This window comes from Leptonychotes weddellii, chromosome 10 (genome assembly GCF_054177405.1).
Source record: "Leptonychotes weddellii isolate Sample4059 chromosome 10, ASM5417740v2, whole genome shotgun sequence".
NCBI lineage: Eukaryota > Metazoa > Chordata > Mammalia > Carnivora > Phocidae > Leptonychotes > Leptonychotes weddellii.
In genome coordinates, this window is record NC_138378.1 from 74,832,264 (window position 1) to 74,855,502 (window position 23,239).

Here is a 23,239-nt window from a genome sequence, read left to right on the forward strand (position 1 = left end):
CCCTCCCCTCTAGAACCCTCAGTTTGTTTTTCAGAGTCCATCGTCTCTCATGGTTCGTCTACCCCTCCGATTTCCCCCGCTTCATTCTTCCCCTCCCGCTACCTTCTTCTTCTTCTTTTTTTTTTTAACATATATTGCATTATTTGTTTCAGAGGTACAGATCTGAGATTCAACAGTCTTGCACAATTCACAGCGCTTACCAGAGCACATACCCTCCCCAGTAAGACAAAAATAATTTAATAGGATTAATGAAAAGGTAGCCCTTGAACTTACCTTTGAGGTAGTTGGTGGAAGAGATAAAGGAAGAAGTGTTGGGGGTCATTATTCTAGAAGATTAGCAAAGATGGTGTGTTTGGATACATCTTTATCATACTCTACTCCTTTGCAAAACTCCCTTTGGGAACCTGGGATTCTATTCAGTGGATCACCAGGGGGGAGGGGAGGAGTGTTCTGGAGTTTCACTTTCAAAGAACATTGCTTATTTTTTTGCAGAGAGACAGACGTGCACACAGTGGCCTCCCTGTTAAAGCTCTATCTCCGAGACCTCCCGGAGCCTGTGGTTCCCTGGAACCAGTATGAGGGGTTCCTGCTCTGCGGGCAGCTCATGAATGCAGATGAGGCAAAGGTTTGTATCTCATTTGAGTTAGTCATCCTGTTTTGGAAGAAGGTGATGGTTATTGAACACTATTCTGGTGGGCAAACTACAGCGGGTCAGGGGACCCATACCTTTGAGTGAGATACTTTGTCAAACTGCAACTTTGTCAGCAATAAAAGGCCATTGAAGCCAATCATAGTGACAGCCTTGCTGGGATGTGACAATCCAATGCAGAATTGACTATCTTGAATATACCCAAGTCACTTTAAAATTAATAAGAGAAAGAGGAAGCTTCTGAGAAGGGTATCAAGCAATATGGCCTTGCTGAGACCCTCATGGGACAGGAGGACAGGTTGACCAACCTGGAGGTCAGGTGAGAGGTGAGAATGTTCTAGTTCCAGGGTGAATGTGTGTCAGGCATGGGCATTCAAGGAATGCATGTGCCAGAGAAAGGAAAGACAAGGAGATTTCTTTGTTCTCTTTCAGCTGCAGCTGCTTGTGGGTTTGTGGTCAGCTGCGGCAGCATGCTTGTTAGAGCGCACACGTTCGCCTGCAGGATTTGTGATCTTATATAAATTGTTTCCTGAAAGTTCTTACAGTCAACAGTCACCACGCTGGAGTCATGTTAATTAAACAAACCAACCAACAGAAGAAAGCAGGAAAACCCATCTAGCAACAATAAAACCTTCATGGTTTTTAACCAGGATTTGCAAAACCAAATGCCCGAGGAATACGTTTATGTTATACTGCAATGGGGTCTAACTCCCCACTTTGGGGGGTGGTTTAGTTCTTAGCACTACTGTGTTAAAGCTCTCTTTGGAAACATGGTGCACGGAAAAGCCTACAGTGAAGACCTGGATTTAACTTTGATTTTGCCTTTAGGCAAATTAAGCATTTTCTACAAGAGTTTACTTACTTAGAGCAACAGAACATTCTATAATGGCAGAACTGGTATATAGTTGCGTTGATCAATATGATAACCACTAACCACACATGGTTACTGGGCACTTGAAATGTGGCTAGTTCAGCTAAAGAACCAAATTCCTAATTTTATTTTATTTTCTTATTTAAGTAGTCACATATGTCAAGTAGCTGTTGTACTGGACAGCACAAACAGACAAATTTCATAATAACATCTGCTATACTTAGGTTTGTTTTGAGGACAAGGGATATGAGGTAGATGAGTGATATTTTTAAATTATTGGTTTAAGGAGAGGTTTGTTCTCTATTTTAGAATTTATTACATAGTATACCCCCAGAAAATAATAATTTTATATTTATAGTTATCATTTTTAAACAAAAGAGCAATAGTACCCCAGACCTGGTAGAAAGCGTAGCTGTGAGAACTTCTCTCCTGACTCAGGGTGAAGAGCCTCACCATTTAAGTGGATCCTGGTACAAGAAAAACAGTGATTTTGTATTTCAATATCAGGAAATGAAAGGGACGATACAGATACCGCTAACACGCTGGAGCTAGTGTAGCTATTTTCCGACACAAGAGTTAGGTTACATGATCTCATCTAGATCTTCCTCAGCAACAAAAGGCAAATGAAGCCAATCATGGTGACAGCCTTCTTGGGCTGTAACAATCCAATGAAGAATGGGACTATAATCAAATACCTCAAGCCACTTTAAACTTAGTAGCTGAGTGCATGATTTGGGGCAGGATTTATGAATTTTTTTGTGGGGGTTGAGATGAGGACATGACAAGTCTTTTTTTTTTTTTTAAAGATTTTATTTATTTGAGAGAGAGAGAATGAGTGAGAGAGTGCACATGAGAGAGGGGAGGGTCAGAGGGAGAAGCAGACTCCCCGCTGAGCAGGGAGCCCGACGCGGGACTCGATCCCAGGACTCCAGGATCATGACCTGAGCCGAAGGCAGTCGCTTAACCAACTGAGCCACCCAGGCGTCCCAACAAGTCTTAATTAATATAGGCATATCAGCTCACCTTTGTGAACGTAATAACACTTTATGGAATGAGGTTTAAAAGTTATCTAAAAAGACAGTGTTTCAGGCAACCTCTCAGCCCCCAGCACCAGGGAAAGCAAAGGAGGTACACGGATGCAGATCTGACAATAAGACTCCCACCCCTGAACTTCCCCACTTTGGACCTGTTTCTCCCAACTTGCCTCCATCTCAACATATCTGAGTTTCTAACCTATGGTAATGCACATCTGGGCAAGGCAGATGTGGGTGAAAATGTGGCAGGGGTAGTAGCTGGGAGCCATGAGTCTACAGCAGCCTTTGCGAAGAATTGACTAGTTAAAATGAAGAGGAGGGAATCCCGGTATGAAGCGGGCATTCTGGATACAGAGGGTCTGCACCAAGTCACTGCATGCAGGCTGACAGGCCATGGGGTGCATAGGAGGACCTGCTCAGGGTTGAGGGAGCCTGTGCGTGTCATGTAAACTGATGCGCTTTTACAATCATGATGTTACCAGCAATCACCACAGACCCTACAGGCAGCTGCAGGTGAAAGGACCTGAGAAAAACTCTCTGTCCTTCCCCTCCCTGGCACATGCATTCCTTGTATGATGGTCTCATGGAGCTAGAACATTCTGACCTTTACCTGCCCCCCACCCCCTGGATTAGTCAGCCTGTCCTGTGTCTCAGCAGGTCTCAGCAAGGCCTTATTGCTTAAAACCCTTCTTAGAAGCTTCCTTCTTCTCTCAATACTGATATTTTTCTTCTTTTGGGGTATTCGGTTTCATTTATTTATTTATTTATTTATTTATTTATTTATTTATTTATTTTTAAAGATTTTATTCACTTATTTGACAGAGACACAGCAAGAGAGGGAACACAAGCAGGGGGAGTGGGAGAGGGAGAAGTAGGCTTCCCACTGAGCAGGGAGCCCGATGTGGGGCTCGAACCCAGGACCCTGGGATCATGACCTGAGCCAAAGGCAGACGCTTAACGACTGAGCCACCCAGGCACCCCTTGGGGTATTTGGTTTTAAAAACCAAATGGCTTGGGGTATTTGGTTATGATCCAGTTCTTTACTGGAGTGTTACATCTCAAGCATTCACTAAGCAAACAATGATTGTATGAATTGTCAAATCATCCTTGCCTTAGAGTAGCTCTGATTTGGGGAAGAGGGTACGATTAGAGACAAAAAAATGTCCTGTAAAAAAAACACGTGAGCCTCTCCATGCTATTTTTTTGCAGCTTCCTGTGAATTTATAAATATTGCAAAGTAAAAAGCTTTTTAAAAAATCACAAAAACCGTGGGAACAGGAGTGACTGCCTGTGCTGCTTCTGCACAGATCCACCAATTATGTTCCTCCTGTTCCAGAGTCTCATTGCCAGCGAGGGATGTTTACGGTGTTAAAATCTCTTCCCAGGCTCAGCAGGAGTTGGTGAAGCAGCTGTCCATCCTTCCTCGAGACAACTATAACCTCCTGAGCTACATATGCAGGTAAGAGTCCCCCAGCATCAGTTCCCAGCCGTATCAGAAAGAAGCCCCCAATTAGAGTAGAAAAGAGTGTCTCTGTGAACTCAGAGCTTCTGGTCCAGACCTTGGGAAGGTCAGCTGTATTCACGCAGCACTGAAGAGGTTCCCTTTATCCACAAGATGATTTAAAGGATCCACTCAGAGTCTGATTGGCATGCAAAGTGAACATGCTTCCTCCTTCAGGCCTGCCCCTGTGCTGCCCGGAGTCCTGGGACATGCAGTAGCACCCAGAATCCTTATAATGTTTCTAGAATTATCTCCCATCTTCCTGACTCTGGGGCCATAACTTTGTGCCCTGGAGACATTCATGGCAACACATAGCATGTAGATTGACCCAGGTCTGTCTGAGCTGGGAGCCTGGATCTCCATGCCAGACAGAGCTGAAATTTATCTTCTTTTTAAAAAATAAATTGTGGTAGTATCCAGGTTATAAAAGTGATACATGCTTGATTTGGAAACCAGGAAAATACAACATACTATAAATAAGAAATAAAAATAATATACAATGTCCTCACTCAGCAAAAATCACTATTACTGCTTGGGGATGTTTCCTTTGGGATGTTTTTCTTTCTATGAAAGGTCTTTACATACATCAATATAAATATTGGGGAACAATTTTTTGTATATATTTGTATCCTGGTTTTGGCTTAATATGATATTGTGAGCATTTCCCTATGTCATAAAATAGGATTATAGATGACTCTGTAATATTCCATAATGTTTCCTCATTTGAAAACACCACCATTTATTTGATAATTTCTATGTATTTGGAATTTTAAGTTGCTTCAACCTATCCATTTAAAAATGGTTTTTGGAGAAGGTATTTAGAAATTCCTTTGCCGATTTTTTTTTTTTTAATAAGGAAGCTGAGAGCTTCATGCCTCCAATGCGTGTAATTATAGTAAAAATTCATTGCTAGTTGTTGAGCACCCACTGAGAATTTGAGATGCTTGGTGCTGTAATCGGAGGTTGAGAGCAAAGAGGCATTGTGGATTCCCCTCTGTGACATCTCCTCAAGATAAAGTTTCCATCTCTGGAAACTTGGGTGGGATGAGTGCCGAGTGCCTGAGAGATAAGCCTATAAAGTCAGAATGAGGGGTAGTCACATACCCATTTGAGTCCTTCTAGTGTCCTCTTAGCTCCCTGAACCAGATCCTACCTCCTGCTGTTGGGGCGCCCCACCCCAAGCCCCCACGCCACCCCTAGCAGCTGGGCAGATCCCTTCTGGTTTCTCTTCCTCCTTGATCTTGAATCTCTCAGGGTGAAGTTAAACTCATGTGGGCTGAGCAGACTGGTTCCATTTCTGAGACTAGAAAGATGGAGATGGGATCCATCTCTGAGATCTCAGTGGTACCTGGAAGTGCTTCCTTCTGGCAACTTCCTATTTCCTACTATGGGATTTCCTGGTTGCCCACAGGTTCCTACATGAAATCCAGCTCAACTGTGGTGTTAACAAGATGAGCGTGGACAACCTGGCTACCGTGATTGGTGTGAATCTCATCAGGTCGAAGGTCGAAGACCCTGCTGTGATCATGAGAGGTACAGCTGATCCTGTGGGGAAGGCACGTGCAGAAGAAGTGACAACAGTTACCTAGCTACCAAAGTGCGCTGCAATTTGCCAAGCATTTTCAGTTGATTACCTTGCCCCAACTGTGAAATAGCCCTGTGAAAGGAGCAGGGCAGAAATTATGTCCATTTTCCAGATCACAGCAGAGCAGAGAGGTTAAAAATTGACCCAGTGGTCACACAGTACAATAGGCTAGCACAAAAACAGTATTTCTTTGTCTTTTATGACTTTTAAATACCCTTAGCCAGAGAAAGCAAGTTTGCAAGAAAATAGAGAAAGCAAGTTTGATTTTATAAGACAACTCACAAAAAAAGGCTACTGGTAAAGTTGTGTCGAAAAGGCTTCTGTGGCTGTGTCTTGGTTCAGTGAGCAAAAGTCCTGGCATAGAGTACTGATGTCTGCCGTGGATTTGGGAAGGCAGTATGGCTGTCACGTATTTACTGTGTGTGCAATAAGAGATCAGATGACATATCGAGGACCACATCAGGGGGGAAAGATGTCTTCATTTTCTCTACTATTATATTGCTCATTTTCTGATCAAAGACTGACCCACAGGACCGTATAGGCTGAAAATAACCCTCTTTCACCCCACTCCCATATCCTTCTCCTATCCCTTCTCTTTCACCACAATCTCCTACCCTTAGAAGGGTCCCATGAGGAGCAAAATGAGGTCTTTTGGGCCCTGTGGTTTTAGAGCCAAGTTTAGAGACATCCCACGGGTGGAGACCCTGAGGACTGCCTGCCTCCTGCCATGGTCCAGCTTTACAGATCTCTTTCTTCTTTCAGGGACTCCTCAAATCCAAAGAGTGATGACCATGATGATCAGAGACCATGAAGTTCTCTTCCCCAAGTCCAAGGATGCCCCCCTTTCACCCCCTGCTCAGAAAAATGACCCTAAGAAACCTCCAGTAGCTCGAAGCTCTGTGGGCTGGGATGCCACTGAAGACCCTCCAATTTCTAGGACAGATAGCTTCAGTAACATGGTAAGGTGCAGAGAACCTTCTTCCTTCCATCTGACTCTTCCTTTAGTCCAAGTCATTCCATGTAAAAGCTGGTCTAGGGTGGCAGTTTGAGGAGTTTTAGATGATGCCATGACAGTGGGCATAGATGGTATGACCCATTTGAATGCATCTTGAAAGCCTGGCCTCTTTCTAAATCTAGTGTCTGTTGGCATCCTGGAGGTGGGGTTAGTGACACGTATGCCAGTCTCCTAATGACTGAGCAGTGGGAGTCCTCACTAAAGCCCACTCTGAAAGGGAAGCCTTGCCAAACACAGTCCAGGAAAGTTCAGTAGGGGAAATTATATATCACATTGTAAGTGTTTTAGCGAGAGTTGTTGAAAATTCCGGGTGAAAGTCCAGAGAGAACTGGTTTCCTGCTGACCCATGAAACGTGATTTCTTTCTCAGAGTATGTGATGTGTTCATGTAATATTTCTCATTCCCTGATAAGCTGTCTCAGCAATGTCACCCTCCTCATTTGTACTGAAGGGTTGGGGCTCACGTTCACAATGTCAAAAAACTCTGCAACCTCTGAAATGTAGACTAGTTGAGGCCAATAATTTACAAAGCTCAAATATTTTTATATATTTATAGAGACAAATATTTTAAAAAAAACATGAACTTTGTGTAGCAGCTTGATTCTTTATGTGTGACCAAGAGATGAATTTAAAGTTTCTGGTTGACCCAGTAATGTAAGATGTCTATAGTACTATTAATCCTGAGGATAATTAAGAAAGTATTGAAAAAAAGGTAGGTAGTGGTAGTGGTTATGATTCTTCTTAGGTGATGTCTGTACATGATGCATTTTGCCAACACTCTCAAATTAAATTAATATTTAGAAATGCTCATACTTCATGTAATGAAATCCTATTAGTGGTCCTTGGGAGTAGACATTGTTAGGCTTATTCGACAGGTTTCTGTTATTTATTGTAACAGTGTAGGCAGCTATGGGTAGGCACTATTCTGGGAAACTTAAGTAGGTCACTTCTGGGGTCCTCACCATAACTATGTAGGGCAGACTTTGTCATCCACATCTTATCTTTCAGGAGCAGAGTCTCAGGGAGGTTGACCAGCTGGCCCAAGGTGGCAGCACTAGAATGTTACAGAATGGAATTTAGTTCTAGTTCTCACTTTGAGACCCGGTGCTTCTGACTCCAGTGGAGTTGTGGAAGCAAGTGATTAGCTAGAGCGATTAGAAGGAGAGCCTGAGCCTTGATTTTCTGATTTTAGGACTCATTCTTTTTCTTCTCTTTTTTTCTTTTTAATTTAATTTAAAAATATATATACACGGTTCAAAAAAAATTAAAATGAGAAAAAGATATACATTGCTGCTCCCTCTGCTATCTCCATTCACCCCCTCCTTCCCCGCCTTTATTAGTTTCATACTTATTCTTCCATTGTTCCTTTATGCAAATATAAATAGATATTAATGTAAATTATTTACTTCTTTTTTATGCAAATATAACATATTCTCTTGCTCTCTCTTCACACACACATACACACACACAAGCATGCACACGCATGCTACTCTTTATCTTTCATTTTTCCGCTTAAGAGTATATCCTGGAGACCTTTTTATGTCAATACGTGGACAGGTCCCTCAGATGACTGAATTATTTTCATTCCTTTGTACAACAAACAAGGCTGCAATGAATAACCTTGACCGTGCTTCATTTTATACTCGGGTAGATGTATTTCTGGGATAAATTCCCAGAATTGGGATTACTGAATCAGAGGGTAAGTAGATTTGTGTGTAATTTTTACTAAAATTGTCAAATAGAGGTTGTGCCATTTTGTACTTCCACCAGCAATGCACGAAAGAGCCTGTTTCCTTACAGTTTCACTAGCAAAATGTGTTTTCAAATTTGGGGAAGTGTCTTATCTGATAGGTGAAAACTGATATTTCACTAATTTTTTTTTTTTTTTTAGAGAGAGAGAGAGCACATGAGTGTGTATGTGAGAGGGGGTGTGGGGACAGAGGGAGAGGGAGAGAGAATCTTAAGCTGAGCATGGAGCCCAAGGCGGGGCTTGATCTCACGACCCTGAGATCATGACCTGAGTCAAAATCAAGAGTCAGACACTTAAACGACTGAGCTACCCAGGTGCCCTGATATTTCAGTAATTTTAATTTTGGTTTGGGTTTCTTTAATAATGAGAGAAGCTAAACATCTTTTCTTATGCATAAGGGCTTTTTGCATTTTTCTTTTCCTCTGTGGACTGTCTGATCCTGTCCTTTATCCATATTTTTGTTGGTCTTTTTCTTCTCAATTTGTATGAACTTTATATATGAGTAGCTTGTTGTCTGTGATATGTATTGCAAATATTTTTGCTAGTTTGTCATTTCTTTTTTGATTTTATATATGGTGATATCTTTGTTTTATTTTTGTTCTTTTTAATTTGGGGGGGTCATGGAAACCCATGTAGATTGAATTTATCAGACTTGTATTTTATGGCTTTTGGATTTTGACTTCTAGTTAGAAAGGCCTCCTCATCCTAAAGCTATGAAAGAATCCTAGCTTAAGACTCTCTTACAACTAATACACAATTAATTTTTAGAGCATGAGTTAGTTCCTTTTCAGTGCAATAGCCTTGTGGAAAAACACCACACAGATAATCAATAATGTGATGAATTAAGGTCTTCTAATTAAGAGTTTCATGGGTGTGCAGCCAGGAGATACTTTCTTTCAAGTTGCTAATCCTTATCCTGGGGACCTGACACATGGGAAAAACCCATGTGACATCCATGGCCATTTCTTTCTAGACCAGCGACTCAGACACAACCAGCCCCACTGGACAACAGCCGAGTGATGGATGTTTAGAAGAGAGCAGTAAAGCCCCCAGGGAAAAGCTAGGTGATTGGAAGCTGCAGTCACGAAAAAGGACTCAGACACTCCCTAATCGGAAATGCTTCTTGACGTCAGTGTTTCAAGGTGCCAACAGCAGCAAAGTGGAGATCTTTAAAAATGAGTTCTGGTCACCTTCTTCGGAGGTAAAGGCCGAGGAAGGGCACAGGAGAACGATGTCTCAAGGTGTGCCCCACTGTCCCGACTCCCAGCGGACTTCCACCTACGATAATGTCCCTGCCCCGCCCGGGGCCCCCGGGGAGGAGGCAGCTACTGTCTCTTCCCACGCCTGTGACTCCAAGAGAGAAACTCTTGCCAGCCCTAACTCTGAAACCGGGCATGGAAAAAAGAACTCTGGAGAAGAGGAACTTGAATCCTTGCAGAGGGTGGTCCAGGAGCTGCGAAAGGAAATAGAGACACAGAAGCAAACGTATGAGGAACAGATTAAAAAGTAAGTCACCTGCAGAGGGGCCTCGGGCAGTCACTTGGCTTCCATTTTCAGAAGCAACAGGGATTGTTCTCCTGTGCCAACGAAGTGATATTAGAAACCTTGAGTTTAGAGAATACAGCAATCTATAGCAGTTGGGCTTAATTGAAGAAAGGGGTAAAGGGAATGATGAGATGACTACATTAGTGAAAACTCTTAAGTTTTAGGTTAAATTCATGGAAAGCGAAGTATGTAGCTTATGCAGTTTAAACAACTATTTCCAAAGAGTGGTTCTTTAAGGATTGACATGCTCTAAAAATTAAGAGGAACTTGACTTTTTTTTCATATTAATGTGATTCATCCCTTCTGAAAATATTTATCAAGCACTTCCTGTGTGCCACACACCATCCCAGCTGTTGGGGAATAGCACTGAACAAAACAGACAAAAGTCCCTGTGCTTATAAAGCTTTCCTTCTATCGGGAACAGACAGACAATATGTATAAGTAATTAAAATATATGCTATGTCAGATGGCGGAGCATGCTACGGGGAAGATAAAGCAGGGCAGGAGGTTGGGGGCGTCCAGGAAGGGAGTTCCTATGTTAAATAGGGTGGTCAGAAAGGCTTCACTGAGATGGTGGCATTAAAGCAAGGGCCTGAAGAGAAGAGGGAATAAGTCAGGCCCACCTATGGGGGAAGAGCAGGCCAGGTAGGGAGAAGCGAAGGTGCAGGTCTGGTATGTTCATGCACAGGAAGAGTGGTGGTGAGCTGGAGCAGCGGGGAATAGTTGATAGGAGAGAGGGCAGATGAGGGCAGGAGGACGTGCCAGCCACCTTAAAGCCTGTGTGAGACAGCTTCTAGCCAGATCTACTTGACTAAAACTTCACTGAATCACTGGCTTCCTACTGAGCACAGGCCCCCTGGGTTGGGGTGGGGAGGGTTAAGGGAAGGCCAATACGGAGGCTATTGCCACAATTTTTATGCACATCCCTAAGGTGCTTGGACACAATGTGCTCTCTTGGGTAGGTAAACTATTTTCTTGAAATCTTTTTCACACCACTGACTTTTCATGAGCGTAAAGCTCAATCCAGCTTAGCCCATATGAACTACATCAGTAATGACGTAAAATGTGAACTAGTGGGATTTTCAAATTATGGGTACTTTTTCAGTCCATTAAGACTCAGGTACGTGAAAGGAAGACTTTTGTGAGCCCTCGTTCTTTGTTTCCTATGTAGAGGGCTGCCCGTCTAAAAGCAAAATGTAGATCCTTTGTCTAAGAACCTGAAATCAATCATTTGTAGGACTGCAACATTCATGTGCCATCTTGTCTGTGACGGAAGCAGCCCCAGAGAAGTTTCCCACTGTACTCTCATGTGAATATCATTGACAGGGTAGAGAAAGATCCAGCTGCCATGGAGGGGCCATTCCTCCTGAATGGAACCAAGTCCTCTGAATTCACCCATCAAAGGGGTCCTCTGTCCTCAACAGTGAGAGGAGAATTAACAGTCCATAGCTCCTGCTCTGAGCTTCATGTTTCAGACATACCTTTTCATGTAATCCCCCGCAGCAATGCTGTAACATAGATAATATCCCCATTTTACAGAAGAAATGGGGGCTCGGGAAGTATAAAAAGATTCCTCAGGAGGCACACAAACATCAGTAGGGCTGAGATTTGAACCTGGGTCAGTCACACTCCTGAGCCCACCCAGATTCTATCTCTCACCAGAATCAGTCGTCTGAATTGAGCTGTAGTCTCTCAGTTGGGATTTCTCCTAAAGCAAGATGGAAGCAAGAGTAAACTTGGAGAAGAACTGGATTTGTAATGACAGGGCCAGAAGGAATGAGACTAATTTAGCTATAGGAAGGGGGAGGCAAGGTTCCAAAGAGGGGCTGATACCTGGAGAATGGTCCAAAGCCCCTGAAGACAGAAGCCAGGCTGGGCTCAAATGGGAGCTCAAGTTTCTAAAAAAAAAAAAAAGGCCATTTTGGGGGAGGGGGGTGCCGGGCAGGGAGGCAGCACCTCACAGAATGAAATTCTAAAGCAAATTTCCAATCACACAATCTCCCCACAGTCCTGAAATTTCCTCTTTAGGCTTAAAAATGGCATTGTACTCTCATTCCTAGGAGTTAATTCAGCACAACCTGGCAGAACAGGGAGCACCTGGGACTAGACTAAGATTTGGGCCAGTAACAGGGAAACTTCTGGGAATTCAGAAACCCAACAGATTTTTTTTTTAAAGATTTTATTTATTTATTTGACAGAGAGAGACACAGTGAGAGAGGGAACACAAGCAGGGGGAGTGGGAGAGGGAGGAGTAGACTCCCCACTGAGCAGGGAGCCTGATGCGGGGCTCGATCCCAGGACCCTGGGATCATGACCTGAGCTGAAGGGAGACGCTTAATCAACTGAGCCACCCAGGCACCCCCCCAAGAGATTCTTCACTTGGAGCAGATTGGAAGTGAGGGTGGGGCTGCCAGGGCCCCTGCTCCCAAAGGGCAGTTCAAACTTCTCCAAATCTCCACCCCTAGAGGGCCTTAATAAGAGAAGGCACTGGTACTCTCCCTGGAAGCAGGATGGGCAGGAACTCATGTGTGCAAAGGTCTTGGGAATCTGGATATGGGGCTTCAGCAGTCAATCAACATTTCTGTTGAGCATGACACGAGCAAGGTGCTGTGGAGGTGAAAATATAGATAGATAGATGATAGATAGATGATAGATAGATAGATAGATAGATTAGAGGTGGTTCCTTCTTTCAAATACTTTATTTATCTGATGGAAGATAAAAAATATAGAACAACGTGAAAAACAACAACACAAAAGATGTTATAAGATCATGTTAAATGATAAAAGAGGGGCTCAGACATGCCCTGGGATTTCAGGTTTACTGGGAAGTCTGTGTGTGGGGGGCATGTGGGGGGCGTGGAAGTTGGATATAGGACTTGTGATGTAGAAAGGAAAGTGGACAGAGTGTGTGAGCAAGGGTGAAGGGAGAGTCTAGAGGTCACACCCTGTTCTTTCATTCTGTTATTTCCTTCCTTGTAGCCTTGAGAAGGAAAATTATGATGTCTGGGCCAAGGTGGTGAGGCTCAATGAAGAACTGGAGAAGGAGAAGAAGAAATTTGCAGCCTTGGAAATCAGCCTCCGCAATGTGGAGCGCTCCCGGGAGGATGTTGAGAGGAGGAACAAGGCCCTGGAAGAAGAAGTCAAAGAATTTGTCAAATCGATGAAAGAGCCCAAAGCTGATGCTTGAGGGTTCCAAGCATACCATGAAGACAGCGCACAGAGGCCCAATAACACATTCCCTTTCTCGGTGCTACCTGATGACTGAGAAGCAAAATTACTCCCTAGGAGGGAGAAGACATTTAGGGGGAAACATCACGTTTCCCAGTAAAATAGATGGATGGAATTTGCAGGAAGATGAGGGTGAGCAGGGACATGTGGGGACATTTATGACCCCTGTGGCTGTATTCAAAAGGATTGCATTATTCCACCATGGTCTCAGGCCGAGGGAAATGGAACCTTCCATGGCTGGGTGACTAAGTCCAATGGAGACATATGAAACAGGCCACATTCTAGGACCCTGGCAACAGGGGCTGGCCCCCACCAAGGCTGGACTGAGGCATTAGTTCTTTTTTTTTTTTTTTTTCTTTGTGGAACAATTCATCTAGTCAGATGGCCTCATGGTGTCCTTGAGACACAGGGGCAGAAAATGATATTTAGCTTTCTTGTACTCATCTGTGGTGAGCTGTGTTTTGGGGGGGCTGCACCTGCTGACCAGAGCCCCATTCTGTACCCCCCTTCATGATGCACACTCTCTAGGGGCTGGAAACTCAAAATTATTATTAGACTAAGACAAAACAAGCAACAAACTTTGTATTTATGAAGGCAAAATTGATAAGAAAGGCATATACAAATAAAGCAGAAAGAAAGAAAGAAAAGAAAGAGAAAGAAAGAAAGAAAGAAAGAAAGAAAGAAAGAAAGAAAGAAAGAAAGAAAGAAAAAGAAAGGCAGAGCAGTTGGTAATCCTTACAGACACCTTGGTGAGCCTTAGTGAAAAGTGCCCTTTCCTGGCACGTGGCATGGTGAGCAGGGCCTGCGCTGGGTTCCAGTCCCTACCTGCCTTTCCATGGCCACAGTTGTATACGGTGGACCTGTGACAGAGACCTTCTCACCATGATGGGACTTCCTTAGACGGTGGGTGAGGGGTTTAGATAGTAATAGTCACGATAATATTTTTTTCTGTTTCACCAAAATGCAAGTGATTTCACTCCTGAAAGGAACCAGAAGCACTAGGGAACAGGGGGGAGGGGAGCCTTCCCAGCAGACAGCTGACTTGTCCTCCTACATTAAGGCAGTCTAGCAGAGGGCCCTGGTGAGGCCCCACACCTCGCTAGGTGGGAGAGTGGACTCTTTCATGGTGACTGTCATTGTCCTCAGCAGGTGGTCTCCAAGCTCTTTTGACTATATACCCCATCAGTAGAAAAAACTGATGTAGAAATACACCCCCCAATAGATTTCTTTACTTATAAATTATATACATGTACTACTACATTGCTATATCATATATATCCTAAAACACACACAGGACAGACATTGAATAAGGATGAGCCCTAAACACGTATAAATAGATGTTCTCCAAGGTGCCTTCCGCTCTGGAGGCCACTGGCCCGATTTCCCAGCAGGTGTTACCTGTGCTGGGTTTACAGAGGTCGCACTGCTTCCACGCATTTACTTGAACTCTTGAAGCCACCTGGCTTCCTCAGAGATTTGAGATCGATGGTCACCGTGGTGAGAGTTGAGGCTCCCCAGCACGTGTTTCCATCGTTTTTCCTTTTTCTCCTTTCGTTTTCTCACTTTTTCTCCTCTTCTCTTTGTTTTCGTCGCTCTGGTTATTTCCCCCCTGCGTGTGGCCATGACACATTACCCACAGAGCAAAAGGTACCGACCGGAGGGTGAGTGTGGCTCAGTCCTGCTACTCAGGTCCTGTTGCAGCCACCACCAGCCACCAGACTGCTGGAGGGAGGGGGTGAGACCCAGCACATTCTCTTAGAGACCTGCCTACAGAAGACTGGGGGGTGTGGGAGGGAGGTGATTTGGCACATCATTAAGTAAAGCAATAAAATATTCGATTTCCTGGGGCTTACTTGTTTTGTAATTACAGAGTGGAAGCGTGGAGACACTTGTTGAACACCTAATTCACACTGATGAGAGTCTGTAGTTCTGCAGGGCGTGGATTCCTCACACTGATTCTTTAGGCGCTGAAACAGAGCTGAGGATGCAAGTAGCCGGCTTCATAATTCTAAAGGGAACATTTGCTTGAAGGTGCAAAAAGGGGGACCTGAGGTCGGTGTTTGGAGGCTGGTGTTGCAGGACCTTGCTGGGCCTCGGAGCAAGAGCTCGGGCTGAGTAGAAGGGCTGCATTCGAATTCCAAGCTCCTCCTGGCCAGGGGATGCCTCTTGTTCTCTTCCTTCCACCAGGACTATGGGCTAACAGAGCGGCTGCTCCAGCCTGGGAAGCTGGAGTGTCCCTTCCTCTTCACGATCAAGAGGGGGACTGACTGGCTGAAGTTGCCCTGCTTCCTCCTGTGCCACTGTCCATAGAAGGAGAACACAAGAAACAGGAGCTTTTCTAGTACACCCTAGGCCCTGTGAGTGCAAGGAAGGGCCCGCGAAGATCTGGGGTCTGATGTCACTGCCTCAGCGCCCCAGAGGCTACATGTGAGGTGGATGACAGGGTAGCGCTGGACCTCGTCTGGACCAAGAAGCAGCTCCTTTGGAAAGCAGCTCCCAGAGACTGACCTAGGTCATCAGTGTCCTGTTGGCTCCCACCTTTAGCTCTCTCAGGGGCAAGGTCTACTAGATCTGCCTTTTTCCAGCCACCCGCCCCCTCTTCGCCTCACCTCTCGTCCACCCGCACAGATAACGAGAAACTAAAAAAGGTCTGCAACGCGCACATCAAAACCCCTGGCCTTCTTCCCTACCAAAATTTGTCATTTACCTCACAGCCTCAAGTATGGCACGTGTCAGCTCTCTTTTCTCTCAAATTTGAGGCAGAGCTGAGGGGTTTCTAGTAAGTTTGTGCACCGACAGGACATTGTGTATTAGGGGATTGGCTGAGATGATTTCTGTCTTTGTCCGCTTGGGCTGCTATAACAAAATACCACAGACTGGGGGCCTTGTAACAACAGGTATTTATTTCTCACAGTTCCAGATGCTGGGAGTCTGAGAGTGGGGTGGAGTGAGGGCCCCCTTCGGGGTTGCAGACCTTTCGTGTGTCCCCACATGGTGGAGGGGCTTGCGAGCTCTGTGGTGCTTCTTTTCTGTCACTAATCCCATTCATGAGGGCTCCACCCTCCTAATGCCATCCATCTCTGGGGGTTAAAATTTCTACACATGAATTGGGGGTGGGGGCGCCACCATTCAGAGCACAGCAATTCCCTTCCAGTGAATTTTGGTCAGAGTCTGAGGCCTGGAGTGTGACATTCCTCATGCAGAGCCTGCGTAGAGGTTGTAAGCACCAAAGATTCTTGTGGTTGCTGTTCTGATCAGTTCCTTAAGCCCTGCTTAGCAGCCCATCCCATTTAAAAAAGCACAAAGCAGGAGACTCCAAGGCAAGTCAAGGCTGCCGAGATGGGCGGACGAGGAGCACCATACAGCAGCTGTTGGCCAGGCTCCCAGGGCTCAAGACAGGAGGATGTGCGCACACTGACGTCGTGTAAACTTCCACATTCCACCGCTTCCTCTGCAGACGCCATCAGTGGTCAGGCCGTGTGCTTGCCGGGGAGCAGAGGGATCGCTTAGAGGCCGCCCCTGCAATTCAAAGGAGCTGCCTTTGCAAGAATTGCACACAAGCTTTCATCCTGCTGAACAAGGCCCCCAAGGGTGGAGGTCTCTCGACTGCTGGAGGAAGCCAGGCTGCCATTTGGCCTGCAGAACGAGGGCTGGAGCTGGAGGACCCATGGGTCAGTAGGCTTCCCAGGGTGACTTCAGACGAGGAATGAGCAGAGAATACCAACGCAGAGGTGCATCTTTCCTCTGATGCTCGAAAACTATCTTAGAATCATAGAATAACAGCACTGGAAAACACCCATGAGCTTATCTAATCTAAGCTGTTCATTTAATGGATAGGGAAACTGAGGCTTGGAGACAAGCTGAATTGCCAGTGCTCACATATCAATGCGGAAGAGGATTAAAGTTAGGGGATTTTTGCGGCTCCTCTAGCCCACTATCTAGTGATTCTTGACATCTGTCCGTGAGTTCTTTCCCCCGGGCCATGACCACGAGGTGAAACCCGTTGAGCGTCACTTGCTGAGTATGTCCAGAATAGAAAGCCAGGCTCACCTCTTGGTCACAACTAAGGCTTGGCTAATATGATGCCATTTTCCACCTACTTTATATTACTGATGCTGTTTTAAGACAGTGGTTCTCAGTCTTGGCTGCACTATAGAATTACCTTAAGGAGATATTTTAAAAATTCTGATGCTCAAACCCCACCCCATGTCAACTGAATCAGAATTTTGGGGGGTGGAGTCTAAGAACTTTTTTCCTTAAAAAAACTTCCAGTTAATTCTAATATGCAGACAGAAGTGTTAAACATGGTTCTAAAACTGCTGAGTTTGGCTCAAGTCATGACTAATGGTAATATTAAATCTACTTACTCCTTTTTTCTTTTCTTTTTTTAAGGTTTTTATTTATTAGAGAGAGAGAGAGAGCATGCAGGAGCAGGGGGTTGGGGGCGGAGGAAGGGGCAGAGGGAGAAGGAGAAGCAGACTCCCCGCTGAGCAGGGAGCCAACTTGGGGGTGGACCCTAGGACCCTGAGATCATGACCTGTGCTGAAGGCAGTCACTTAACAGACTGAGCGCGCCGCCCCCCTTTTTAAAGATTTTTTTTACCTACTCCTTTTTTCTATCCCCAGTCAACACAACTACACATTCTGTGTTCTCCCTACTTGCTGATTTATCTTGTGTTCACTCATTTAGGAAAGAGATGCTTAAGAGATAGAAAATGGATCTTTGTTATATACCCATTTTTCAGATGAGGAAAACTGAGCCCAAAGATGTTACCAAAAAAACTCAATATAACAGTAGCTTAGACATGAACAAATTCAAGGAGTCTGAGATTTCTTTTATATATGGGAATGCTCTCAACTTGCTTTAAGAAGGTCAGCACTTGAGGGCTTGATTTAAAGAGTCTCAAGAACAGCTCTGATTAAAACCATCTTCCTGGGGTGCCTGGGTGGCTCAGTCATTAAGCGTCTGCCTTCGGCTCAGGTCATGATCCCAGGGTCCTGGGATCGAGCCCCGTATCGGGCTCCCTGCTTGGTGGGGGGCCTGCTTCTCCCTCTCCCACTCCCCCTGCTTGTGTTCCCTCTCTCGCTGTGTCTCTGTCTGTCAAATAAATAAATAAAATCTTAAAAAAAAAACAAAAACCATCTACCTTTCAAACTCATAGTAGATTGAGAAATCTCTATCAGGAGCCTTTGGGAAATTAACCATGAATGTGATATACCTGGGAGACAACCATGAAGCCTCCGTTAATCATTAATACCTAATCTTTATATTAGTTACCTGATTCCAAGCAGAGAGCTGTGTAATGAAAGAATGAGAGCCTGCATGGATAAGATGGTTGTGAGTGGAGGTAGGTCAAAAGTGTGGGTTGTCACCAAGGAATGATGTGGTGTGGGGACACAGGGCATATAATCTGAGGTGGGGTGTGGGGGCAGGGCCCTGAAAGGGGAAAGGGGGATTTAGGTAGCAGGATAGAAAGCTGGTTTGCCCTCAAGCAAACCTGACAACTGGTCAAAGTTGGACTTGGACTTCCTTTTCTGCTCTTGGTTCTCGATTGGCACCATCAGCAACATTATAACAGTAACTACCACTCATAAGCAACAAATGCCATTTGCTTTCTGTCAGTCACTGTGCCAAGCATTCTGTACATGACATCTCCTTTAAATCTTAAATAGACTATTGGATTAAGTGCTACTCTACCTATTTCACAGATGCGGAAATTGAGGATTCAGCACAGCAGAGCTAGGAGCTGAGTCTGTCCAATTTGTTCGATGCTATATCGGCCTTGCCCTCATGTGGGGAAGGAGTGTAGGATAGAAAGCTATCTCTAAGTGGTGATGAATTAAAATAAAATTTCCAAGGACTTTTTTTTTTATATAAAGAATACTGGTGCAGGTCCAGGAAAGAACCACTAATTGTGCTCTGATTCAGCATCAAAGTGGAGAAATATCAGCAGGCAGGTCCCTGGGTCACAGCCTGCCTGCTTGTCCTGAGGGTGGCTGGAGGCCACATACCACACCCAGCCCTCACCCGGAGTACATTCATGGTCCCATGTCATGAGCTCCACACTGGAAAGGTCTCGTGGGAGTATCTCCAGGATCAGGGTCTCCCAAGAGTCTCTGGCTCCATGGTGCTGAGGAGTGAGTGTCTAAGACCTCTTTGCTGGCCTTCTTCACATATTCTTCACTCTCTTTTCCATGTAGAGACAACTTTTCTCTTTCCACGAGCCTAGAAGGGCCCTCAAGTGGGCTTATTGGATAACTTTGAAGGATGTGCTGCCAATAAGTCCTGTAAGAGAGGGAAAACACCATCTTCCCATTCCATGTAGAAACCTTACGGATTCTACATGAACGGGGTAGTGTTGGTGGGAGGAAATAAGGACACAGTTCCCCATCCTTTCCTCAATTTAAGATGTGTCATAAGTTAAATATAGGCTCTGCCCTGTGGATGTTTACAGGCTAAAAGAGCCCATTCTGGCCGGAGGCTTGCAGCTTCTGAGTGTAAGGCACTGGGATGTCTTCAGCTTACTTCACATGGTGTGAGTGCTTCCAAAGCACTCCCAGTGGATCAGCGAGCAGAGCAAGGGGTCAGTGCGTGACTCCTTGGGAAACAGGGCCCATCTAATGATGCATTTACTCGGACTTACCCTCTGCCTCTTGCATTTTATCATTACTGATTTTCAGCTAAGATACAAAGCCCTTATTTCCCTTCGAAGTCACTCCTTCCTGGCTGTGAGAGAGGGCAGTGGTTTGCCTGTCAGTGTCCTTTTAGGGAAAGAGCTGGGGGAGCACGCAGTCCAGCTCAGCTGGCTGGGTAAACATCAGACACGTTCTGTGGGAACTTGCGCTTGATCACCAGGAAGCAGGTGGTCTGGATTAGGTATTGTGTCTATTTTCAGGCTGGCTATGACCTTCAATGGAAAACCAACCCCAGTCAGAAAAAGCCAACACCATGCTCTGTCACACTGAGTTTACTTACCTATTGAAATGCTGGTTATTTATTAATGCAAAACTCATACCCTCAGAATTCCAGCCATAATCTTCATTGAGATTTTCTTATGTTGGATTTCATAGACTCCGTTGAAGTCAAGTAGGTGCACATCAATTGCTTGGCTTGCTATTTATGCTACTTACGTAGTCACTGACTGTCACTCTTGTATGTCTTTCTTGCTCTTCTGAGAGTATTGGAATCTATCTCCCAAAGACTGGAGAAATAAAGTACTTGAAAATCACACAGCATTTGGCAGTGGCCAGGCCGGTCTTGAGAAAGCTGATCTCTATGCAGTGATAATCCGGACAGTTGTGTTGCCAGTGATTATCTTTAGCACGAGTAAACTGCCACCAAGATAGAGCAAAATGTTACAACACTGAGTCTTCCTCCTGCCCTTGAGTGTTTTAGAAGAACTACATTTGACTGGGGACATTAAAAAAAAAAAATACACTTGCTTAGTGCTTTCTATTCCCTAAGCAAGATATACTCTGCTTTACCTACAACATCTTAATTAATTCTTACAGCAAACAGCTAGCATTACAATCTCTGTTTTACAGATGAAGGGACGGAGGCTTTGAGAGGTTAAGTAATTTAATCAAACTCATAGTTAATATCTTATTTCTGAGAGATATTTTTTTTTCATTTGAGCACTTTTGAAATTAGTGTGTCCAATGTGTGTTTTTCCCAATACAACCGAGCAATTAACTCAGTTCTGGCGCTATCGACCTGAAGAGAGCATCGGACGCCACAGGTTAAGGGCTCAGTCCTACAACAAAGACCCCTGCCCCAAACATTTCAGATGCCAATCGGGATCTGTGCTTTCGACCAACTGGCTATAGATCAGAAGCTCCCTCCACCCCTCCTCAGGTTTGATTAATTTGCTAGAGTGGTTCACAGAATTCAGGACACATTTTACTTATTAGATTCCTGGGTTTATTATAAAATGATATAGCTCAGAAACAGCCAGATGGAAAGTTGCATGGAGCAAAATATGGGGAGAGGGGCTTCGAGCTTCCATGGGCCACATGGTCACGTGTTCACCAACCTGGAAGCTTTTCAAACCCTGTTCCTTGGTGTTTTTGTGGAGGCTTTATTACATAGACACTGTTGATTAAATCATCGGCCATTGGTGACTAAACTCAGTCTCCAGCCCTTCTCCCCTCCCCAGGTAAATGATGAGACCAAAGATAGGTACCACTGAGTCAGCCCTAGTGATTGCTATCCATCTTCTTTCCCAGCATTCCCATTTAAATCGTTATTTTTATTTTTCATCCAGTTTAATTCCTAGAATTTAAATGCATGTGTAAAATTAAAAGTAATAATTATCATAATAGCAATAATTGCTAACATTTCCTGGGCGCTGAATATTGCCTGCCAGACTGTTCTAAGTGCTTTATTTGTATTAACTGAGTTAATCCTAACAAATCTCCCACAGCTAGACAGCCGTATCCCCTTTTCACAGCAGAGTAATTTGCTTCTGCTTTTGCTCCTGCCTTTGACTGTGGCTCTGCTAATTGTCTCCTGCTTAGAGGAACACATTTTTCTGACAGTTTCTAGGGTTAGAGATGGAGCTGGGGCAGGTTGAGGGCAATGCTAACACTTCAGAAAATCTCCAGTAATTGGGTGAAATGCTCATGTGACAAATTGGCTTTTGACAAATTAGTCTGCTTTCACATATTAATCGCCAAGCCGGCCAGCTGGAAACAGATTTACTAGAAACCAGAGTGGAGGGAGGAGGGAGGCAGTGCCGTAAGTGAGTTCACACCTGACTGGGAGAGTTGGACAGAGCGTACAAGGCAAGGCCGAGGGCTCGTCCTGGACCACCGAACTGAAGGTCCGGCCAGGGGGGTTGGAGGGGGCAATGGTTAGAGACCCCAAAGACAGGCTCGGAAAGGAGAGGGAGCTTGCCTTTTGGAACTGGGGGTGAGCGCCTCCTGCCTCTGCTGACCTGTGCAGCTGTTCAGCCGCGGGGGTGAGCACAGCCCCCACACTCTGCCCTCTGCGCCCCGGGCCCTGACTGTCCCCCCAGGGGAAGGGGGACCCTCCCTTCACACAGAGGCACAGCCGGCCGGGGCACTCTCCAACGGACGGCCTCAGTGGAGCAGAAAAGGCCGCGGAGCACAGTGAGAACAAGGAAGGTCAGGCAGGCCACCCTGGTTACAAGTAACCAGATAAAGACTCAGAGACAGAGGGGCTAAGAGCATTCTCAGACCTCAAGAGATTTCCCAAGAAGTCCTTCTTAAGATAGCTCTTTATCTGTAGATGAAGCTATTATTATTATGATTGTTATTACTTATGGCAGATGAGAAGCTCTTTTTATAGATAAAAGAGTTAATATCAGGGTGCCTGGGTGGCTCAGTCGGTTAAGCGTCTGCCTTCGGCTCAGGTCATGATCCCGGGGTTCTGGGATCGAGTCCCGCATTGGGCTCCCTGCTTGGCGGGAAGCCTGCTTCTTCCTCTCCTCTGCCCCTCCCCCTCCCCTCGTGCTCTGTGTCTCGCTCTCTCTCTCTCTCGAGTAAATAAATAAAATCTAAAAAAAAAAAAGAGTTAATATAAAAAAGATCTAGTAATGGAGACAACAAGTAGGCTGAAACTTCCCATCCTAAAATGATTTCCTTTCGCTAGTCTAAGGCGGTGGATGGTACTGGTCAAATTTAAACAGGAGCATTATCTCAGGGGAATTGTTTCAAGGTTGTAATTATTTACCTCAAGGTGTACTAAGCATCTTACAGCGCTGCCGCATCACTCTGCCTTCTAAACCTTTGCCTGCCAGCAGCGCAAGCTCAAATACCTTCACTCGGTGTGGGGGGCACTTAGAGAATGTGGGACCTGCACGCATGCAACCCTGAGGCATGCATACCCCCTTGGTCCTTGTGTTCCTGCATGGTCACCTGTGACCTGGGATAATGGTGAGAGACCTGTGCTCCCCACCACACCAGATGACCATGAAGACTGAGTGGGGTGATGTATGTGTACACATGTGAGCTAGTAGCCTGAGTGTTAGGGTGTACTGCACTTCATGACCCCCAGGACAAGGAATTCTCCTTAAAGCCGACTCTGTGCCCCATGTGCCTG

At 45.1% G+C, this 23,239-nt stretch overlaps 1 protein-coding gene across 2 annotated transcripts in view; it reads left to right on the plus strand.

The window, feature by feature from the left end:
* The window catches only part of ARHGAP25 (Rho GTPase activating protein 25), an 85,338-nt gene extending 71,451 nt beyond the window's left edge, over nucleotides 1-13,887 (plus strand). For both annotated transcript variants that reach the window (XM_081832085.1, XM_081832084.1), the window contains 6 exons: nucleotides 493-625; nucleotides 3,940-4,013; nucleotides 5,467-5,588; nucleotides 6,403-6,599; nucleotides 9,378-9,910; nucleotides 12,929-13,887. In XM_081832085.1, coding sequence (XP_081688211.1) covers nucleotides 493-625; nucleotides 3,940-4,013; nucleotides 5,467-5,588; nucleotides 6,403-6,599; nucleotides 9,378-9,910; nucleotides 12,929-13,136 — 1,267 coding nt within the window. In that variant the 3' untranslated portion in view covers nucleotides 13,137-13,887. The remainder of the gene's footprint in view (nucleotides 1-492; nucleotides 626-3,939; nucleotides 4,014-5,466; nucleotides 5,589-6,402; nucleotides 6,600-9,377; nucleotides 9,911-12,928) is intronic.
* Nucleotides 13,888-23,239: the final 9,352 nt, after the last annotated feature.